This window comes from Crocodylus siamensis, chromosome 1 (assembly GCF_052110815.1).
Source record: "Crocodylus siamensis isolate JL-2025a chromosome 1, ASM5211081v1, whole genome shotgun sequence".
Taxonomy (NCBI): Eukaryota; Metazoa; Chordata; order Crocodylia; family Crocodylidae; genus Crocodylus; species Crocodylus siamensis.
The window spans coordinates 141,270,658-141,293,825 of record NC_143395.1 but is presented as its reverse complement, the minus strand read 5'-3'; the positions used below and the strand labels follow the sequence as shown (position 1 = coordinate 141,293,825).

At 43.7% G+C, this 23,168-nt stretch overlaps 1 protein-coding gene across 5 annotated transcripts in view; it reads right to left on the bottom strand.

Annotated features, from left to right (window-relative positions):
* Positions 1–23,168, bottom strand: part of TBCE (tubulin folding cofactor E) — a 59,011-nt gene that overhangs the window by 4,921 nt on the left and 30,922 nt on the right. For all 5 annotated transcript variants that reach the window (XM_090044461.1, XM_090044498.1, XM_090044489.1 and 2 more), the window contains 7 exons: positions 18,880–18,982; positions 11,513–11,589; positions 11,146–11,241; positions 10,413–10,477; positions 10,255–10,319; positions 5,390–5,539; positions 4,011–4,164 (listed from right to left, as the gene is read on the bottom strand). In XM_090044461.1, the coding sequence (XP_089900587.1) occupies positions 4,011–4,164; positions 5,390–5,539; positions 10,255–10,319; positions 10,413–10,477; positions 11,146–11,241; positions 11,513–11,589; positions 18,880–18,982 (710 nt within the window). The remainder of the gene's footprint in view (positions 1–4,010; positions 4,165–5,389; positions 5,540–10,254; positions 10,320–10,412; positions 10,478–11,145; positions 11,242–11,512; positions 11,590–18,879; positions 18,983–23,168) is intronic.

The window sequence follows — 23,168 nt, the reverse complement described above, 5'->3', positions numbered from 1 at the left end:
AGGCTCCAGCCAGCTCCAGCCTGGCTGGCTAGCGTGTAGGGTGCCTCGAGACAAGGGAGCAGGCTGCCTTGGGCTGGTTGCTCCTCTGTCTCCATGTGCTGCAGTGAGGGGGCTTCACTACAGAACCCCCGCACTGAAGCACACTGTGCCCCAGCCAGCCACAATGGTTAGCATGGCAGGGGGAGGGACATCCAAGCCCTTTTGTCAACTGACAAACCTGGGTAAGAAGGCAAGCATCTTCCACACTGGTGTCTGACTGTGCAGAGGTATGTTCAGAGCGGGCACTGTATCAACAAGGAACTGGAACAGGCTGGTAGGAAGCAGGAAATGGGGCAACAGAATTTGGCTGGACAGACAGACAGACAGACAGATGTGACCTCCACCTCATGGCATTCAACTGCATTTACCCACCAGTGATTGGGGCCCAGGCTTCCACCTCCAGCCTGCTTTTGGCCAGAGCTTCTGGGAAGAGTTACTAAACAGTCATTTAGACCAGGGCAACAACCTATGGCCCAGGGGTCGGATCTGGGCCGTGGAACGCTTGATCTAGCCTACAGTCATGGGGCTTCAGCAGCATTCAGCTGTGGGGGGCTTTGGCTGCAGGTGCTTCCCTGTGCCGCTGCAGACACAAACACCGGCTGTGGACACTCTCTCTGTGCTGCTGCAAAGAGAAGTGCTGGCTGTGACTGTGTTCTAGCACCTGCCTTGGACCCAGGGTGGATCGTTCTGGCCCACAAGCAGATATGGTTGCCTATCCCTGATTTAGAGGATGCCCGGGAGACTCCCAAAAAAGTGGACCAGCAAGTCCTGTTAGGCAGCTGGCCCGAAACCTGTTCCTCAGTGGCAGAAATGCCTGAATGCTCAGACAGTACGTGACTCTTGTGGAAAGTGAGACCTTAAATGGGACAACAAAGGACAACTCCAAGACATAGCTCTCTGGGAAAACACCCTGCCAACTTCAAAACTGGTCAGGCCGCAGTTGAAGTACTGTGTCCAGTTCTGGGCATTGTACTTCAGGAGGGATGTGGACAACATGGAGAGGGTCCAGAGGAGGGCCACTCACATGATCAGGGAGCAGCAGGGCAGGCCCTACGAGGAGAGGCTATGGGACCTGAACCTGTTCAGCCTCCACAACAGAAGCCTGAGGGGGGATCTAGTGGCCACTTACAAACTAGTCAGAGGGGACCAGCAGACATTGGGTGAGTCCTTGTTCCCCTGAGCACTGCCAGGAGTGACCAGGAATAACGGTCACAAGCTGGCAGAGGGTAGGTTTAGGTTAGACATCAGGAGGCGCTACTTCACAGTCAGGGTGGCTAGGGTCTGGAACCAACTTCCAAGAGAAGTGGTGCTGGCTCCAACCCTGGGGGTCTTTAAGAGGAGGCTGGATGTACACCTTGCCGGGGTTGTTTGACCCCAGTACTCTTTCCTGCCATGGCAGGGGGTCGGACTCGATGATCAAGTCAGTCAGCAACACAGAAGTCCTTGACTTCAGAAAAGCCGACTTTGACAAGCTCAAGAGGCTAGTCAGTCAGGCCCTCAGGGACCATGACCCCAGGGAGATGGGAGTTCAAGAAGAGTGGTTGCTCCCCAAGGAAGCAATCCTCAATGCACAAGCTAAATCTATCCCAACACGGAGGAAAGGCAGCAAGAAGGCACAGCAGCCCTCCTGGCTCTCCAGAGACCTAGAGGACCTCCTGTGGCTAAAAAGGAAAGCCTACAAAGGATGGAGGACAGGATTCACCTCCAAGGAGGATTACTCCGTGCTGGTCCGGTCCTGCAGGGAGCAAACCAGGAAAGCCAAGGCTGCAACTGAACTCCAACTAGCTTCAGGCATCAAGGGCAACAAAAAGTCCTTTTTCAGATATGTGGGGAGCCGGAGGAAAAGCAAGGGCAACGTTGGACCCCTGCTAAACCAGATGGGGCAACTGACAACTGATGCCCAGGAAAAAGCCAACCTATTAAATAGGTACTTTGCGTCAGTCTTTCATCAGTCACACGGGATGCCCATGCCTGCTATGGGACAGGGAAATCTGGGTGAGGGGGATCCCCTACCATAAATGCTGACCTCATGAAGGAACACCTTGAGAAGCTGGATACCTTCAAGTCAGCTGGCCCTGACAATCTGCACCCCAGGGTACTCAAGGAGCTGGCAAGCGTCATAGCCCAGCCCCTGGCACGGATCTTTGAAAACTCCTGGTGCTCTGGTGTAGAGCCTGGAAGAAGGCCAATGTGGTGCCAATCTTCAAGAAAGGGAGGAGAGTGGATCCGGCTAACTACAGGCCCATTAGCCTGACTTCTATCTTGGGGAAGATCCTAGAAAAGTTTATTAAGGAGGCCATCCTTGAGGGACTGGCCCAGGCTAACATTCTAAGGGACAGCCAGCACGGGTTTGTTGCAGGTAGGTCTTGTTTGTCCAATCTCATTTCCTTCTATGACAAGGTGACCTATCACCTGGACAAGGGAGAAGAGGTTGATGTCATATATCTTGACTTCAAAAAAGCTTTTGATCTGGTATCCCATGATCACCTCTTGGCCAAACTGCCCAGTTGTGGCCTTGGCTCCACCACGATCCGCTGGCTGGGAAATTGGCTCCATGGTTGGACCCAGAGGGTTGTTATTGATGGCAGTCACTCATTGTGGTGCCCTGTGACCAGTGGGGTCCCTCAAGGCTCTGTCCTGGGACCCATCCTGTTCAACATCTTCATTAATGACGTGGACATTGGAGTCAGGAGTGGACTGGCCAAGTTCGCCGATGACACCAAACTTTGGGGCAAAGCATCCACGCCAGAGGACAGGCGGGTGATCCAGGCTGACCTGGACAAGCTCAGCAAATGGGCAGATGAGAACCTCATGGTGTTTAACACCGAAAAATGCAAGGTTCTCCACCTTGGGAGGAAAAACCTGCAGCACCCTTATAGGCTCGGCAGTGCTACGTTGGTTAGCACTACAGAAGAAAGAGACTTGGGGGTCATCATTGACCACAAGATGAACATGAGCCTGCAATGCGATGCTGCGGCTAGTAAAGCGACCAAAACGCTGGCTTGCATCCATAGATGCTTCTCGAGCAAATCCCGGGACGTCATTCTCCCCTTGTACTCGGCCTTGGTGAGGCCGCAGCTGGAGTACTGCGTCCAGTTTTGGGCTCCACAATTCAAAAAGGATGTGGAGAAGCTTGAGAGAGTCCAGAGGAGAGCCATGCGCACGATCAGAGGTCAGGAAAACAGATCTTACGATGATAGGCTGAGAGCCATGGGACTCTTTAGCCTGGAAAAGCGCAGGCTCAGGGGTGATCTGATGGCCACCTATAAATTTATCAAGGGTGACCACCAGGATCTGGGGGAACGTTTGTTCACCAGAGCACCCCAAGGGATGACGAGGTCGAACGGTCACAAACTCCTGCAAGACCGTTTCAGGCTGGACATAAGGAAGAATTTCTTTACTGTCCGAGCCCCCAAGGTCTGGAACAGTCTACCAGCGGAGGTGGTTCAAGCACCTACATTGAACACCTTCAAGAGTAAATTGGATGCTTATCGTGGTGGGATCCTATGACCCCAGCTGACTTCCTGCCCTTTGGGCAGGGGGCTGGACTCAATGATCTCCCGAGGTCCCTTCCAGCCCTAATGTCTATGAAATCTGCTCAGGTCCCTTCGACCCTACCAACTATGAAACTATGAAAAAGCAGCAGAACAATGGGAGCAGAGAGCAATTTTAGAACTTCAGAGAGGCAACTGCCCCAGTGATACTGAAGGTAGGAATCACATAGGGGCCCATTTCCTGTTCTGCAATACTGCATTGCTGGCTTTTTCTTCGCATGGGGTGTGGGCTCTTATTTTGCTTGACTTTAGGTTTTCTCTTCCTTTTGTCTTCAATAATCCTAAGTTTAACAAAATAGAGGTGGCACCAAAACAGAAAGGCAACAAAGCAGGTCAGGGCCATTCCCTGCACACTGGGAAGAACAGAGGCACAACACCACAATAGGAAAATCTCCATTTTGTCTCCACTGCACTTACTAAGGCAAAGTAACTGGTATCTGGGATGGGCAGCAAGGAACTCCTCTTGGGGCCTGTTTTTGTCAGGGTCCTGATGCCCGCCAGCTGCAAGCCATTCATTTCCAAACATTTTGCGATAGTCAAGCTCTGCTCCCTTTCTTTCCTGAGGAAGGATCTGTAGTGACACAAGGATGAACACATAAAAAGTGTCACTAAATGTCATTAGCTATTCGCATGTTCAGCACTTTTTTGAAGCTTTCAAGAACTATGAACTTCTGAAATCAATGGATTCATACTCAGATGTCAATTGTTGATGTTGCCATCATTACAGCATGTAATAAGAACAAAAGATTAAAGCGTGAAAGCTCTGAAGAGCACAAGGATTTTTATTAACTATGAAACATTTCAGATCCTTTCATGTTACTAACATCCTGTTAACACAGAACATGTTTGAGGAAGCACATCAAGGTTATCAACTGCATGTGCACCGTGACAACTTCTGACCAGCAAAGGGCTAAACAAATAAAACTCACCCTTGGCCTCTGTAGCATATACTTGCACGAGGTGAATCTACACGTGCAATTAATGTGAAGCAATAAACTTTGAAATCTATTGCTATTTGCACATGCACCCGAGATCACAGCATGTTGAGCTGGTTAGAGCAGCCCCAGCTGTCCGGGTGCACTGGGGGTCAGCTTACCAGTCCAGGGCTGCTCCCCTGGGCTCAATATGCACCAGAGCAGCTGGTTGAGACATGAGGGTGCTTCATTGTGGAGCTAGCCAGAAGGCAGCCCCTGCACTGAAGCACCCACATGCCCCAACCAGCCAGGACAGCGTCTACGCATGCACTGCTGCAGAGTTTTTTTTTACTCCACACCAGGATAGTACTTGTATTTACAAGTATTTCCAAGTACTATCCTGCTGCACAATAAATTAATTTACTCCAGCCTAATAGGGGCACATGTATAAATGCCAAGACGTTTACTGTACAGTTAATTAGTCTATTGCCCAGGGTGTCTTGGGTTGTTACTAAAAGGAAAATGTGGGTCATCTGCCCTGTTAAAGCAATGATCCCTGCTTAATGGAGCGTGGAAGTAATTCCCATTCAAATTGCTTCATACTAGTTTTGTTTAACCTGTCAATTTAAAACTCTGTGATCTGGGACCAAAAATCCCTTTGCAAAGACTATGTAATTTAGACACTAAAAATTCATGCTCCATGACTTGCCCACCCAATGTCACAGAAAGCCCATGGCAATGAGACAGAGCCCAGGATGCCCAACTGTGTGGTGGCACCATCTTCATTTCCCCATCTGTGCTCAGAGATGTACTGAGAAAGAAAGAAACCCAAAATGCCATGAGCTCTTTTTCCTTCATACAAGTTGTTGCAGCATCACATACCTCAGATTTGTTTAAGAACTTCAGCTGACCTATTTTGGCAATGATTAGCTGTCTTAGTGTCTCAGGGCTTTTCTCTGGGCCCAAAGGGTTATTCCAACAGTTCAGCGACTCCAGACTTTGCAGTTTATCAAGTTCATTGACAAATGACCACTGGAACAGAAGTTGGAAAGAAATGTATTATTGATTTTTTAAAAGAGCAATCTCTGAATCAACATGAAATTTCTATTTTGTTTCAGAACACATACCACTAGCTTCTGCCACCAGAACCACTAGAGAAATGACTATTTGGTTCTGCTACCCAAAGAATATTATTTATGTAGGTATTTATTCATTTGTTTTACTTGCCTACTAAATACTACTTTCACTGGGCTTGTTCAGTTAAGAGAACATTTTTGAAGGAACTGAAAAAAATGAACCTGTGGAAAAGCAAAGAGATCAGGACGTGTTCAACAGGAAACAAGGAAGAAATTATGGAATAATGAGAAAGGGAGAGGTCCAGTGAAAAAAATGGGTAGGTCCAGGGACCATGCATCATTATGTATAGCGTACTCCTCTATGCCCAGCCTAAGGACTGAAAACTTATCCATTTAACTCACATAATCAAACATCAGGCCCATGTTTGATTATGTGAGTTAAATAGATAAGTTGGACAGAAGGCAGGGAAGAGTGGCACCTTACAGACTAACTAGATGGGGTCTCAAATCACAAGAGGGACTGAATGGAGAAATGTGGCTGGAACTAAAACGAATTATGACTCCAGTTCTGGCACCTGCATTCACATTTAATTTCTCAGACAGGGATTTAATCCATTCTCTGAGAACAAACATACACCCGCTTAGAAATGATTCACCACATTCTACCAAATACCAGTAAGCCAACACACCCGCGCAGTCAACTCAGACTTGCTCACTGAGTCACAATGGGACCCAAATTGCAGTAGCGCATCTTTCGGTGCTCGGAGGCATTTCACCAATCCAACTTACTGCTGATAGAACTGCATGCCGGCTTTAATCTCGTGGTGCTACTGCTGTAAGGTTAGTCTACCCAGTCACTTCTAACACAATACAAGGGCAGCTATTCCTTTGAAAAGGAAGCAATTTAAACCAAAAAAAACCCCTACATCCTGTGACATAACTTTTTAACAGACTGCTTTGGGCACCCTGTAAACATCAGTAGTAGGATACATCAGGTTCCATGGATGCATTTCCCAATGCAGAAAAAGGTACAGGATCAAAAACATAGTAGAGGATTTACAAATATAAAGAATACAGTATCATGGTTTACAGGTCTGTTTTAGATGATTGAAAATCTGCCTTCCCTGGATCGCCTTGGCAGGGGGAGTGACATAGAGCAAAGTTAGTGTTTAAAACTATGGAATGTTTGCAAATGGAGTTTTCCAGAGAGAGCGCCTTCCCCCAAACACCTTAATGTTGACAGAATCTACCAAGATCTTTTGCACAGACCTTGGGTTCTGCTCCTAGTCCGTCTCCCTTGGGCGACTTTTTCCTCAGCTCACGCATGGCATCCACTGCTCTGGGAGGAAGCAGCATGGAAAAAGTTTGACTCCCAGGATGCATCTGAACTTGATGTGTTCGGACCAAACAAGACTACACTATGCATGCAAACTGGCAAGTTTTCAAGCATGGTGGGTTTCACATGAACAGTGTGGCTCAAGATTACCTATGACATGCAGAGTTACAAAGCCTAATCTACAGCCGATGTTAACTTGAATCTAACCTTTGGCAGAAAGCTTGGCAGGGGGGCAGAGAGGTAAGTAGCAAGATGCCTACATTTCCAATATGTCTCCGCCAACAGGGTGATTTTGGAGGAGAGCAAAAAATGCAGAACATGCTCAGATTACTTCCAAAATAAATTACACATGCTGGAAGGGGAGGTGGGAGTAGGGAGGCAAGGGAGTGGTGTTAAGTAGCAAAAGAGGGAAAAGGAGCTAGGATGACATACCAGGAGTGGTAGCAGGGCAAATGGTAGAGGAGAGAGCTAGGGGCAAAGGACCTGTCAGACTCCCCCTGCACTAACATGCTGAGATCTGGGGAGCCCCTGCCCATCAGGGATCATACCTCACATGAGCAGGAAGCTAGGAGGGGTTTGGCAGCCTGGTATGGAGCCCAGTTGGTGGGCACAGCTTGAATCAGCATACAGACCAGGCCAAGTAAACAGAGCAGTGTGCCATACTCAGGGAGCTGCTGCCTGAGAGCATGCTAGATGGCAAGTAGCAACTGTTTACATGCCAAAGGTTTCCAAAGTGCCCTGGGGAACCAGGTGAGAGGGAGGGGCTGTCTATGGTGTGTGTATCCCCCACCATTCCTGCAATAGTCTCCTCTCACTGAAAGTTGCAGCTGTGCTGAACACGAGCTGCCTTCAGATGGCCCGATCTGTATGCCAGGCCTGCCCCACAGGAAGCATTGCACCTGCTGAATTTTACCACCTCTTCGCCCTTTTTCCAGCACCTTTCCGCCTTAGGTGCATGACATTGTACTGTCACTTACCCACAACCCACACTCATCTCCCACCAAACAGCTGCCAATCCTCATGGCAGGAAGCCCATGCCCCACTCTTGATGCAACCTACACATAGCAGTGCTGGAAAGTGGCCTGCTGAATCTCACCAAGCACACAGCTTCGCTGCACTTTGATGACAGATATGGAAATCAGGTGGAGGAGGATCATACCAGCCCCAGAAGAGCACACAGCACAGTACCGAGGTGCCCTCATCACAGTCACAGCCCTAAGCAGATACTCTTAGCCTAACTACCATTCAGTACAGCTCCACCTGACACAGTGAATGCCCCTGTAATGCATAAAGACTATTCCCACTGACAACTGTCATCCCTAGAGATGCACAGGTACGATTACAGGGACATGTATCTTTACTCATTATTCCTGGTTTCCCAAAGTTTGACTTTTGCTGGAAAGATCCCAGAGATCCCAACAGCTAGCTAACCTTAACTCCCCATTCATTAAGTTTGTTGTCACTGAATCAATAATGAAAAACCATTCTAAAACCCAGAATCATTCTTTACCACAATTCACTGAGACAGAAAAACAGAGAAAGTCTACTAACTTCTCAGTTTGATTCCTGGCATTGAAATAGCAGAATCCTTGGGAGGATGTACTGGATTGGAAAAGCTAAATTACCATAAACACATTGCAAAACGATTTATTTTTAAAAAAATAATTAAAAAAATTAAAATTAAAAAAAATTAAAAAAAAAAAAAATCAAGAAAGCAATTCCGTTAAAGGTCCATTTTAAAATGTTCACAAACATCAAAAAAGTGTCTGGATGATTTTTAAAATGACAGAATTGCCTCTTGTTTCCAACCCTTCGCTTGTCTAATACCAGTTGGACAAACTGAGACATCAAAAGAAAGATCAATGAAAAATAAAACTTTTTTTTAATACTTCACCAATTACAGGTACAATGGTGAAAAGAAATGTTAACAGGCTTATCAACTCCACAACTACTGCTTACTCCTAATTCTAATTTGAATGAGGATATTAATTCCCCATTTGGCACTATTTGCCCTGGCAACAAGACCTGGATAAATTAAAGAGTCCCACAACTGGAAAATTAAAACAATTGGGGTACCTCAAATTATAAAATCCCCAAAATACCTCTTATGTCCTTAACTGTTGCTATTTTTAAAGGAAATTCAGGGAAAGAAATATTCTACTTCTAAACAAATTGACACCAATCAAGAAAATAATCCATGATTTAAAATCAAGCTTAGAGCTCATAATATATAAAATGCAATTAGGAAAATTGATAAGCAAATTTAAAAAAACAAGTCTAATAAAAACAAAGTTCTGAATGGCAAGAATTTTATTACAATTGATGAACTGACAGAGTCTCTGACCAACAAAAAACTTCTTCTTTTAGTTCTGTTAAACATAGCTCCATTAGAGATAAAAACAAAAGATTGAGAGCAAAATATTTAATTTTTATCCACAGAGAATCTGATGATTTTTAACCAAAAGATTTAATGTTTTTCTTTGGCTACTGGAAACCAGTGTTATTTACATATCCATGCTGCAGTCTTTAAGATGATAGCTAGATTAACTCCTAAAACCAACTCATGGGGCACATCCAGGAGCGAATGGTCATGTAGTATGTCGCACTGCAAATATGTCTGGTGTTCTCTGTGCTACAAGGGCACACTACTCAAGTGTGCACTGCACTGTTTTTTTTTTTTCTTGCAGGTTTTACTCACCCCTGGATATCCAGGGGTCAAAAAAAACCCACGGGGGAGGGAGAGGGGGAACAGCGAGCAGCGTTCTTGGGCAGCACGTACTGCTGAAAGGAGGAGCTGGGCCACCCAGAGCCATGTTCCGCTTCCAGCCAGGCTCCATGCAGCAGAATCGCTGTGGCTGCAGCCCTGGAAGGCCTCTAGACCCCCAGGTAAGGCTGCTGTGGCCAGCACAGTGCTGGCCCCAGTTACCCCTACTGCCCCTGGGTAACCTGCCATGTGCCAAAGCGTTCATGGCATGGGTGTTCCCTGGGGACAAGCAGCTGCAGTGCAAGGTGCACCACTGCTAGTTGTCCCTGGAGAACCAAACATCCATGCACGTCTGGATGCACCAATGGGAGAGTTATGTTGGGTACCTGGTAATAATTTGGGCAACAACTTGTCCGCTTAACCAGGTGGAAATTAAAGAAGATACTCAACCTCTCCAAAGTAAGAAATACAATAGATAGTTGAGGGCATTAGTTCTTACCAACAATTGTCTAGTCATGTATATATTTAGCAAAGTAAAACCAAAAGGTATATTTGCCATTTCTTATTAAACAAACAAAACAAAAAAAGGTAGAGAGAGAAAGAAAAAGAAAGGCATTATACTCTAACTTACCTGTGATATTTTGTTGTTATCTACTACAAGATGTTTCAGCGACAGAAACATTTTTGTCTTGCACCCTAGGAACAAGGCAATAAATTTACAAGATGATGACGACAATTTAAAATCTTCTAAAATATCGAAATGTAACACACAATGTTTACTTTACATACCAAATCCAGCATCAGGAAAGTGTACAGAAGAAATTCCAGTGTCTGAAAGTATTAGTTTTTCTAATCTGAAATTTAAAGTATGTTTGTTAAACATTTTAGTAAAAATACTGTCTTTTTTATACGCAATGACTTGTGTCAACCTTTTTATTGCATACACTGTGATTATAGAAGTGTACCAGTACCAGCAGGTAGGTTGGTTATCAGTTTAGTTACCAGTTTACTAATTATCAGTATTATTAATTTATCTGACTCCATATTTTTAACGGATGCAAAGCTAAATGCTGCTTAAAAGAAAGCAATTTTTTCCTTCAATCGAATGCTCAAAGGCAGAGTAGCACTTCATGCTATCTCAAAGTTGTAACTACTACACATTCAGCTGAACCACCTCTTGTAGAAAGTGATGTCTCCAAGATATATCTCTGTCCTTGGAAAGGTCTGAACAATTCTGAATTGTTATGACGGGTGGGATGGGAGAACAAAAATCAAATAAAATTGGCAGTAGAAACATGCCTTCATTTTGTCTTAATATAAAAGTTATAATAGTGTGGAAATAAGGGTTTTTTTTCCTTTTGTGGTGCACAACTGAAATATTTAACATAATCCGGAGGGAGGGGGTACAATTTTGTTTTTTATTAAGTCAATATTATCATACTTCAGTCCACAAAGTTATACATGAACTAATACACTTATGGAACATGAAAAAGAATTTTCAGTGAAGTTCTCCAACAGATACCTGGGGAGATGTGCTATTAGATGCAGCTGATTTCCATCAATTAATTGGTTGCTTGAAAGGTCTAGCAATTTCAGGGTCTGTAGAACATTAGTGGGCCTGCAGAATTAAAAACCATAATGACATTTTAGAGTTGTTTTAAGACACTTGCACTCATTTACACTTGCATAACTGAAATAACTATTTGCACAGGTTAATGTTTCCACTCAAATAACATATCAAAGATGTATTATACAAGATTACTATGGCAATGATAATTCAAGCACTGCTGGAATTGAGTTTAGTATTTTTTCCAGACACATCATATCCTTATGTATACAGTATAACAATCATAAAATGATGACTTTAGCATTTAAGCTGAACCTCATACCTTTCTAAAACTGTAATATCATTAGATGCAAGGTACAATTCTTCAAGTGCTGGCCACCCTGGAGCACACAGAAGAACCTAATAGGAAAACTTAATTTAGTATAAAATAAAGGTAATAGCATTTGTACTCGAATGCGTGCTTCAAATAAGCGTAAGACGCATTCAAAACAAACTGTAGCTCTTACAAATAAGTGATCTGCAAGACTTCCAATTTCAATACTCCCCCATCTCAACAGTGATGACAGTATGATTTTGGATCTGTTGACTGTGGATGGAAGAAGTCAGCAGCACTCTGCACAGCCAGAAAACCCAACATTACTGAACTATACTGGGTCTGTACTTCAAAAACTGACAATGTTCCTATTCTAATTTTAAAATTGTATAGTAATGTACCCCTCTCTTGCTTTGAGTCACTGCTTTTTACCTGAAATTTCATGTCTGATTCAAAGAATGAACAATTTGGTAAAGACCACTAAGATTAACTTGCTTCTAAGGGTGTAAATAGAGGCTGCATATTTCCCCAAGAGAAAGCCTTTTCTTTCAAGATCCTACAGAGAACCAGCCCTTTGTCCCACTTTATATACAAGGGAAGTATGCAAGATAAAATGTGCTAACACTCCTACTATAATGCTGTATAAGTTAAAAGTGGTTTAATTGTCAATCATTTGAGGGACAAACCTATCAGGCTATGTGCTCGCCCTGGCATTGAACAACAATGCAGCTGGGAAGGGCTGTGTGTGTAAAGGGCTTTGCAGCTCCTCTTTTGTCCCAGGTCTTGAGTTGGATCAATCGGAATTGCCTCATATGAGACATCTGTTTACAGAACAATACGTTGGATTTTAAAGGTGTTGGGTATATCCATGTTGGTCTAAGGACACAGGCAGCCAGGTTCTTTGGGTAAATATGATTTCTTTTATTAAACTAATAGTTAAATAATTGGAAAAATTGTTCTTTGCAAGCTTTTGGGTGCACGCTTTTCTCCAGATATAGGGAGAGTCTGCTGGTGCTGTGCGCGCTCTCCTGGGTGGAATAGAGGCCAATGAAAGTTTTCTGTGGTTTTGTATGTAGCCCTCTTAAACTGATAGCCCCCAAGCCACTGGTTTTCAAACTTCCTAAAGTCAAAGAACACTTTCAAATCACTTGTGCTGTGGAACCCCTAATCCCTGATTCCACAAGCCATGTGAGCTGACATAAAACCAGGGGACCTGGCCTGGCAATAGTGGTGCACCACCTCCTGGCCCCCTCTACCATAACCCCCAACCTCTTTGCGGAACTCCTGATGCTCTATCACTGACCCTTGAGGTTCTGCAGAACAGTTTGAAAACCAGTGCCATAGACATTTCATGTGTATTTTACCCCATAGTGCTAAACAGGTTCCCATGCAGGACTATTCTGCGAAAACTGCAACGTTTTAGTTTATACACAGTGATTTTTGAACCTCTGCATGTTACACAAGGACAGACAAACTTTATAAACATTGTCACAGATCAGGCACAGCTTAAAAGCTTCACTGACAGGTGACTGCCCAGCAGTCAGTAGGTTTCCCAAGTGAAAGTATGCAAGTTCATAGAGTGCAGCCAGTCAGTGCATTGCTTGGTGTTTGAAAATCCTAAGTGACACACTCATTCAAGGAACTCGTCTTGTATGCATACCAGACCAGCCTCTGGCTTCTTCCATCCTGGAAGAGCGCACACCAACTGCTGAAACTTCCTTAGCCTGACGAAGGGCTTTGGAACCCGAAAGCTTGCTTAATAATTGTTTTCCAACTATTTAAGTTGGTCTAATAAAAGATACCAGATTCACCCAAAGAACCTTGTCTGTTCAAGGAACCTATGCACTCAGCCAAGAAGGGTTTGGTTCAAATTTTGTGTTATTTATGCTTACGCTGACTGCAAAAAGTAACCTACAGCAAAGTCACATGTAGAAGAAACATAAATCAGTAAGAACTTAACAAAACAAACTATATAAAACAAAAAGAATTTAGGAGAAAGTTAAAGATGTTAATAGAAAACTCCTAAATAACTTTTTAACTACAAGTTCTAATAAACACCAGTGTTTATTAGACTCAAGCTCTCCATCATCCATGTTTCCAATAAGTACTACAAACCTGAAATTACATTTTATTATACCTAACATACAATAAAAATGTTAAGAACAAGAGTCCGCAGAGTTGCAGGTATACTGGTTACATGATTCTTGGTTTAGGTTATTCAGGCCCCAAATATAACTCACTACTGTACTATAAGTACACATCTGCACATCACATCATCTACCAGCTCAAAGAGCAGCTTTCCCTCAGGTGCCCAAACTACAGGAAAAAATGCCACTATATCTCACCTATTTTTGCTGCCAAGGTGCAACACTGTCTCATTCCCTTTGAGAAACTAAACCACCTGAGTTACCTTTCAGACTACATCTCATTGATGATGAGTCACATACTTGTAATCCTATTCCGATTCTCAACCAACCATAACAGATGAAATAAGACAAAAATATGGAGCGAGCATTAGGGTTGTTTGTAGAACCATAACTGTGAATCACTTGACTTTCAAATGCACCAGTGATGCTTGCATTTCACTGGCTGTAAGCTATTTTACATTTTTTTCTGGCTGGAGATTACATGTTGTACTTTAATCAAACATCCATAGGGAACTAAGGCAGTGCTTGGACACAATTTGGTTTCAATGATCTGTTAATACAAATCTCAGATGTATTTAGACCCCCAAGTGGTGTATTTAATGGGCCAATAAAACACAACCTTCAGTGCACTGAAACTGCCAGAATATGGATATTTCAAGGTTCCTTTATTTAGAAAAGCTGTTTTATAAAAAGTGTATCCTTCTACTATGAAAAACAGTTCAAAATGTAAGTAGGAGAAAAACAGAAAAAATTACAAACAATTCTATTTCTTGTGTTCTTATGCTGTAGAGATGGTTACGTTGTATGCTATTCTGAATAACTTTTCACCTTTTAAGTACTTTTCACATTAAATAAAAATATTTCCAGCATTTTCATACCCCTCTTCACATTCTCCAGGAGCCCAGTTGCAAACTGTAAGATTTTCTGGCTACCTGGGTCATAGGCTTTTTTTTTTGCTTTCTATGCCAAAATAGGTTGCATTTTCACAATTATTCCTAATGCAGCTTTTGCAGTAACATCTTTAAGGTGCTTCATCACAAAGCACTGCTGAAGTGGCAGCCTGGACCGCTTTCATTGCGTCTTTCTCCCCTTGTCTGACTACCCAGCTCATCCATCCCCCACAGGTGGAAAAGCCGCTTTCAAGTGCAAGCTTGTATTGAACTGTTGTTTACAACGGGAGTGCATTATTCTACTAGCCTGACTGTATAAAGAAGCGTTCAGACCTTAAAATACCAAGGAGAGCTGGTGAGCTGGAGCTAAGCCTCACAGGAAAAGCAAGACAATTTTAAACTGCTCTTGCTAACCTGGGGGTTCTCTTTAAAAGTCAGTCACCCAGAAATAACTTTTGTCTGTATGAGAAAATCTTTGCTAAAAATCCCCATCACTGCTACCACTAGCAAAGAGGAAAGCTGCTGATAGCTGCCACTGTTTTAAGCATCATGATGTACAGACTTGCTCTGAGAAGGTTTACAAGTATGTAGTTAAAATCACCTAGGGTCTTTATCTATTCTAGTACTAATCCTACTGGTAGCGAGAGAGATGCATCTGCATCCAGCTGATTGCTTATTGGCTAGTGTAGAGATAAACACCACAACAAAACCACAAAAACCACACTCACTCTTCCATTCTTGCTGCTGCATACAATACACTGCAGATATCACTTAACAAAATGGCAATTACAATTGGTTAAGTTGAAAGGAATGGATCAGATTGGAACACGCCTGGTGAAGTTCCTCAGGACTGATCTTGGGATTATCCTGTTTAACATTTTCATGAGTGGCCCTGGTGCAGAAACTAAATATGCATTTATGAAATTTGCAAATGCTAGGTCAGTGAGGCATTGGCAATAGAGAGGAGGGTCTGATTATCAAGCAGGGCAAATTAGACAGCCTTCTGGAAGGAAGTGACAGAAATGGCGAGAAGTTTAATAGTGTAAAGTACAAACTCAAATATTTAGGAACTAATGACAAGGCTGTCTGCTATATTACACGGACTCACAGACTGGAGTCAGTGGAAGAAGAGGGAACTGGCTCTCCTGGTTTATTGTTGTATACCCATGAGCCATTAAGTACATGCACCAAACAGTCAGACTACTGAAATCCTCAAACATATTAGTTTGGGTATTTTTAGTAAAGACTGGAAAATACTAGTGCTACTATAAGAAGAAATTGGTAAGACTCAATCTGGAATATTATATTCAAAAAGATTAATTCAGATCTGAGCAGGTCCAGAGAAGGGCTGCTAGGGTAATTAGGGAAACACAACTTAGGAAAAAAAGAGCAAGAGAGCTTATCTTGTTAAGCAAAAGCAAAATGAAGGCTGAGAGGAAATGTAATTGCTCCTTATAAAAATATCTGTGGGGTAAATAGCATGAAAGTAAGTTAAATAACAATACCAGGATAGGATTGAATGGATATAAACTGGTCACAAACAAATCTAGATGTATAATAGAAGCAGATTTTTAAACGCTGAAGATATCAAGTTCTAAAATAACCGTCCAAAAATAAGGGTAAGGAAACTGACTTGCTTCAAGATGAAGCTCAACAAGGTTTACAGAAGAGACAGTAGAGTAGGAAAAGTATGTTTTTGGTGCAATAATCTGAGCATGTTATACCAGGATTTCCATATCTGGTACTGCCCATGAAGGGACCAAAAAAGAAACTTTAAAATCATTCCACATAGAGATTAATCTGAAAATCTAGGATTTCTGATAGTCCTTTGTAGGGGCTAGGGGTTTGCTCTCTTCTAAAGCATTGGACATTGGCCACAATGAGATGTAGGAATTTGACTGTGATGTACTGGTGTTCCTAAGGTACCAACACATTCTCAAGTACTTATATGTTAAGTCTGATTCTTACCAGATATTCATTACCAAGTTTGTAGTTGTGAAAATTTTTTTCTCTGAGTCAGACTTGCAAGGATGGTGGAGGTTTTATTTGCCTTCATCTGCAGCGTAGGGGAGGGTCTTTTTTTTAGGAACCTCCTAACATATTTTAACTTAATTTCCTGCTGTTCCTGTGGCAAGGTGCTGCAGGTGTCCTTGGTCTCCTGGTTCTTTATCTGTGCTGTGGTGTAGGGTTTTTTATTTAGCACTTTGTGGATGTGGTACATGAGAGAGATGGCAATAGCGTTCTTATGCACATTTCTGGATATGGGTTGTCTATAAAGGGGACAGGACTTAACGGCCCAGAAGGCTCCTTTCAGTCCTACTTCTTAAATGAAATGGAAGTGAAACTTTAAAGGTTCATGCAAACAGCATGAAGTGTAGACGACAAAGGGAGGGTAAGGTGCTGAACAATCCAAATAAGGGGTAGACAGTGGGGGACTTTCAGTTTTGTAAGTCCCCCACTATGTAAGACTGGACAGAAAATGGGAGACTTGTATGCCATGTATATATGAGGAAAATGTAAGCAAGGTGTGAAGGAAGACTTATTAGTGAGGGAGAACACTCAGATGTTCAAGTCACTTTTCTGTGTCAAGAATTTCAAACAAGCAGGAGCCACCACAGAAGTGACTGGACATTTACCAGCTCCTTTATAAACAAAGATATATTAAATGCCTACTGTGAAAGTGAACTATATACTTCATAGGGAATGAAACGATCAAAGCATCTCAAACAGTCACATAAAAGTGGCTTTGAACAATCAATGTACACACAGCATTTTTTATTTTGCTTTTAAAGCTCATCTTTATTAAAAAGATGCACCAGTGCAAATAAAACTTTAAAAAGAATCAAAGTACTTTGCCACAATCTGCTAATGGAGGCACCATTAAATACAGGTTAAACCTGACTACAGTTGAAAAAGTTATCCCTTGAAAAAGTAACCCTTGAAAAAATTATCAAGGATCACATTTGTAGGAGTCCAGCAAGTAAAATAAATGCTAAAGGGCAACCAGCATGGGTTCATAGCAGGTAAATCCAGCCTAACTAACCTTGTTTCTTTCTATGACCAGGTTACAAAATGCTTAGATGCAGGAGTCGAGGTAGATGTCATCTACTTGGACTTTAAGAAGGCCTTTGACATGGTATCCTATCCTATTCTTATAAGCAAATTGAATGGTTGTGCCATAGATGATTACACAGTCACATGGGTGGCAAATTGGCTAAAGGGGCATGCCCAGAGAGTGGTTGTGGACAGGCCACAGCTGGACTACTATGTCCAATTCTGGGCACCACAATTCAAGAAGGATGTGGACAACCTTGAGAGGGTCCAGAGGATGGCTACTCGTATGGTTAGAGGCCTACAGAGAAGGCCCTACAGAGGGACCTGGACCTTTTCAGCCTCTGCAAGACAAGGCTGAAGGGGGATCTTTTGGCAATACACAAATTCACCAGGGGGGGCAGCACAGAATAGGAGATGCTCTGTTTACCAGAGCACCCTTTGGAATAACTAGGAACAAAGACCACAAGCTGATGGGGAGATTTAGGTTGAAAATATTCACAGTTAGGGTTGCCAGAATATGGAACGGGATTCCAAGGGAAGTGGTGCTCTCCCTTACCTTGGGGGTCTTCAAGAGGAGACTGGACAAGCACCTGGCTGGGGTTGCATGACCCCAGCACTTTTTCCTGCCACTGGCAGGGAGATGGACTCAATGCTCCATTGAGATCCCTTCCAACACTAGCATCTATGAATCTATCAATTGGCTTCAGTTATTTTGGCAAGCTGCCTGTGTAAGTGAAGATTAACTGTGTTTATGTCAGGGGTTTGAGCTACAGTTAAAGTGGCACAACTTTATAACACAGACCAGACTTTGTTTTGGAAGACTACGTGGTCTAACACAGCATTTCTCAACCCGTGGGTCCCTACCCAAAAGTGGGTCACAAGAATATATGAAAGGGTTGTGAACAAACTTAAAAAATGGATCAACAAACTTTAAAAATAGATTCCCCTTTAAAGGAAAACAAACATGGGAAACTGACTGTGGCTTTTCCCTTTCAGGCTGGCATAGTTTCAGCCTGCAAGGGCTGCTTGGGGCCTCCCCATTTCCCACACACTCCCTCCCTGCCCCCCCACTCTACATACTGGGGGCTGAGGCCTGGGGGCAAGGTTGGGAGTAAGGGGCACTGGGGTCTGGACTAGCCACTGATGTTTACAAATGGGTCCTGGTACAAAAAGGTTGAGAACAACTGGTCTAGTGTACAAATCTTCACTACGCTTAATTTACTGAAGAAACCAAATGACTCAGGAAGTAATTTCTATTTACTTGTAGAAGTCAAATATGTATTACCTCCACCCATGTAATTCCAGTTCGATTAAGTGCCAGAACTCTCAACTTGTCAAACGTACCAGATACAGCGGTTGCAGCGGATGGAAATTTCATTTTGTTTTCACTGTACCAAAACAACAAACAGATTCTTAGCATAAAACAAATCAAACAAAAATATTCAGTCAACTCGCCAATTTAGAATAACATACTTTGGGAGGGGGGAACACTTAGAATTAAATGACATTAAAATCAAGTCAAGGCTATAGTTATTTAAAACAGTCCATATTATTTATAAAAAATGTTGGTAGTTTGAGTTCAGACTATGTCCTTGACCATTCTATTTTTCTCCTCTGCACATCTGTTGTTCTTTCAAGTTCATGACAAAGTGAGTGGCATTTTTTAAAATTCTGGAGAGAAGAATTGTTGTTTTTGCTAAAAGAAATAAATATGGCAAGTAAGATTTCACACCCAACATTATCAACCGTGTCTGTAGTTAAAAACAAGTTATCTACATAAATGACCAAATCACCAATAAAATATCAGCATTTCAAAGGATTCCATATCATCGTAACTAAGACGTGACATTAGAAAGCAAAACCTTATACAATTAAACAGTTTAATCCTTACACTAATTCTAGGTTCCATTTCCCCAACATCTTTTGCATTCCCTCCTTTAAGGCTTGTCTGTATAAGGACATTTTCTGCATAGCTATTCCAGTAAACTTCCTAATGCAGACAATCTCTGGGAGATCTGATGGCAGGCTTCCTCAGTTGCTTTCTCCTCCCTATGCTTCTATCCCATCCCTCCCCACCCCCTTCCCAAATTGCTTATACTGAAATGATAGAGTCATTTAAAAAAAGCTGTAAATTAGAAAACAGACAAATTTATGACAAAAAGGGCCAACACCAAATGGAAAGAGCCATTCATGCTATCCCTGTTTGAAGTCATTAAGACTTACATTTGTCATGAGATGTATGTGAGTTTCAACAAACGGTAACATGCCAGGCATTAAAGAAATTTGTCTCAGAGTAAAAATGAGGGGTCTTCCAATGAAAATGATAGCTCTGTGACAAGGAGGTTGCTCTTTAAAGAGGAACTTTTTTGTCCTGCCAAAAAAATATTAACATCTGGCCAGGTGGAAAGACTCCCATAATTCCACTGCGCTCTGCTCTTCTTCTCCCCCTCCAAGGGGAGGTAGGGAAAGCAGACGGCTCCATGCCAGCTTGCTAAGAAGCAAATTACCAGGGAGGTAGGCAAGCTGCCCTGTCTGCCACTGGCAGTTGTGCCCAGTCAGGAAAACCAGTGTTGCTGTTCCTTCAGGTTGCTCTCTCAGCACACCCACAAGCCCAGTGGTGGAATGCCATTCAGCAGTGTCCTGGCTCCCAGGGTTAATGTGTGCCCTTTGAAAATCCCAACATTCCTGGGCTGTGGGTGCATGCTTTGAAGGTCCCTGTGTGCCTGCTACCCAAGAGCAGGTCTGCTGATCACCAGTAGTCATTTACATGTCAACTAATGCCACTTCCAACCCAACCCATGCTGCAGCAGTCAACAGCCAGTGGCAGTCCACGCTCCTGAGCTGTGGGAGTACTGGGGTTGTGTGCATGCTCTTTTAAGGTCTTAGGACTGTCCGTGACCACCACCCAAGTTCTGGTGAGCCCTCTGAAGGTCTGGATGCACAGCCTATCAGTTGCCAACCCCCGGCCTAATCCATTACCTTGCTTCTGCATCCACCAATGTTAGCTAAGATCATTAGCTGAATATTTAAATGAGTACAATCAGTTTTAATGTTGACCTTTAAACTCTCATCTTCACCTTTCAGAGTGAATGCTCCACTGAAGTAAACAGAGAAGCTCACATCTCTGAGTTATTGTTTCAGGTTGTGGGAAGCACAAGGACAATCTGCATCAGTTTGCTTCTAGTAGGTTTTCTTGGCAAGGATGTGCTAAACTTTTTTTTTTTTTTTTTTAGCAAAAGAAAGCTAAGATGTCATAGTGTAAAGTCTATAGCAAATATATTGGCCATGTAGCTGTAAAAAAAAACAAAAAAACAAGCCCTGCCAAGAATTGTTCTCTTGACAGTTGTACTAAAATGGGAGCATCTACACATGCTATTAATTCCAAGTAGGCTTACTGCACAGTAAAAATACTACATATCTACATGTGCTCCCTCTTGTGAAAGGACTTGCTCCCACCCTGCTTTGCCCCCCTGCATCAGACAGAGGGAGCTCCAGGCTTCCCCTGGGTGCCAGCCTGGGGGCTAGCAGGGAGCACAGGGCTGGTCCCCATGAGCACTGGGCCAGGAGACCTCTGTCAGCTGCAGTGGCAGCTGTCTCCTGGCCCCATACACATCATGGGGACAAGCCCTGGGCCCAGCAGAGCTTCCCTGTGCAGCCTGGAGCTGGCCAGGAACTCTCCCATTTCGGGGCGGGTCCCAGCCAACTTCATGGTGGACAGCCCAGAGCTGCTGGGACCTGCCCCAAAACGGAACAGTTTCCAGCCAGCTGCAGGTTGTGCAGGGAAGCAGGGAGTTTCTGTAGGGAGCCGGCAGCTGAGCAGTGCCGGAACAGGGTGGAGGTAGGGGACATGGAGGAGGGTTCAGAGAGCTACACCATCCTGGTGCTGCTTGGCTCCCACCTCCTGGGGGAGCTGAGTAGTGCCAGGACAGAGGGAATTCCCAGTCTCCTGTGGCCTCCTAATATAAGGGCTGACTGGGAGCAAATTTCCTCCCGCCCAGTGTCTACACATGCAGTGGTATTTACTGAGCAGTTAGTTTACTACCTGTATTCATGGGCAGTAACTAACTGCCCAATAGATTAATTTACTGTGCAGTAAATGTGCATATGTATAGTCAGTGACACTTTACTGTGCAGTAGATACGTCTATCAAGTCTAGACATAAAAAAAAACTTTTTTTCTGCAAGCGTCGCCAGAATCGGAAACACACTCCCCAGCAGAGGTGGTGCAGTCACCCTCCTTGGAAGTGTTCAAAATGAGGCTGGACAGGCACCTTTTCGAGCTCGTCTGAACCCAATAACTTCCTCCCCACAGCAGGGGATCGCACTTTACGATCTTACAGGTCCTTTCCAGTTCTATAATTCTACCGCACAGTAAAGTGTCTCATGTAGATGCATCCAGTGATAAGTGCAGAGTCCCAGGCCTCCTCCCCCAGTACATTTGCAACACCCTAAAAATTACTACTGATTTATAAAAGGTATACTTTTCCAAGGTTCCAGCTGCCTCTGACAAAGTCATGAAAACAAAACTAGACTATCCCCAAAGCAACAAAGTTCCCTTTGTCCCACATATCTTTGATTGCTCTCAAATCTCTCAAACCTATTAGACAGGCCTAATAACAAAAGCAAAGGACAGATCTCAATTACAAGCAAGGCAGAATAATCATAAATACAGATCACCTTAGTATCATAGGAACACAGGTCTGGAAGGGACCTCATAAGCTAATCTAGTCCAGGGGTGTTTTAACCTCTGGCCCACAGGCCAAATGAGGCCTCGGAAGCCACTGCATCTGGCTTGTGGGGCTCCCATGGACTGGAAAATTTGGCAGTGGGACAGCAGTGGCCACCCTCCCCTGCTGCCAAATTCCCATATCCCGTCCACCAGCACAGCCAAATCTGGGCTAGGTCATGCCCCCTTCTCTCTGTGCCACTGGGCTGGGGTCAAAGCTTTCTGGACCATGTCCCCCCTGATGCAGGGCTGTATCGAGCCAGGCTGCCCCCTGCCCTCTCTATGTGCCTGGATGGGGCCCTGCCACACCTGCCATAGATGCCAGAAGAGGGCCACTGGACACATCTGGCCTTTGGATGGACTGGCACTGCCCATGGCCTGCCAAAGAAAAAGGTTGAGCACCACTGATCTAGTCCAATTCCTGCTCAAGGCAGGATGATCCCTGACTAAACCATCCCAGTCAAATGTATCTAACCTGCTCTTGCGAATTTCCAAGCGTGGAGACTCCACATCTTCTCTATGTAGCCTGTTTCAATGCTTGACTAGCTCATAGCGAGAAAGTTCCTCCTAATTTTCAATCTAAATTTCCTTTGCTGCAGGTTAAGGTCACTGCTTCTAGTCCTGTCCCCTACAGCCAGAGACCCATCTCTACTCTCTCTATAACTGCCCTTTGAGTATGCAAGAACATTTATCAAATTCCCCCTCAGTCTTCTTCTCCAGACTAAGTGATCCTAGTTCTTTCAGCCTGTCCTCATAAACCGTGTTTTCCAGGCCTCAAGTCTGCAAAGAACATTTATAGATTATTTAGGCAGAAAAATTAATATTTCTGATTAGGCTCTCATCTTTCTC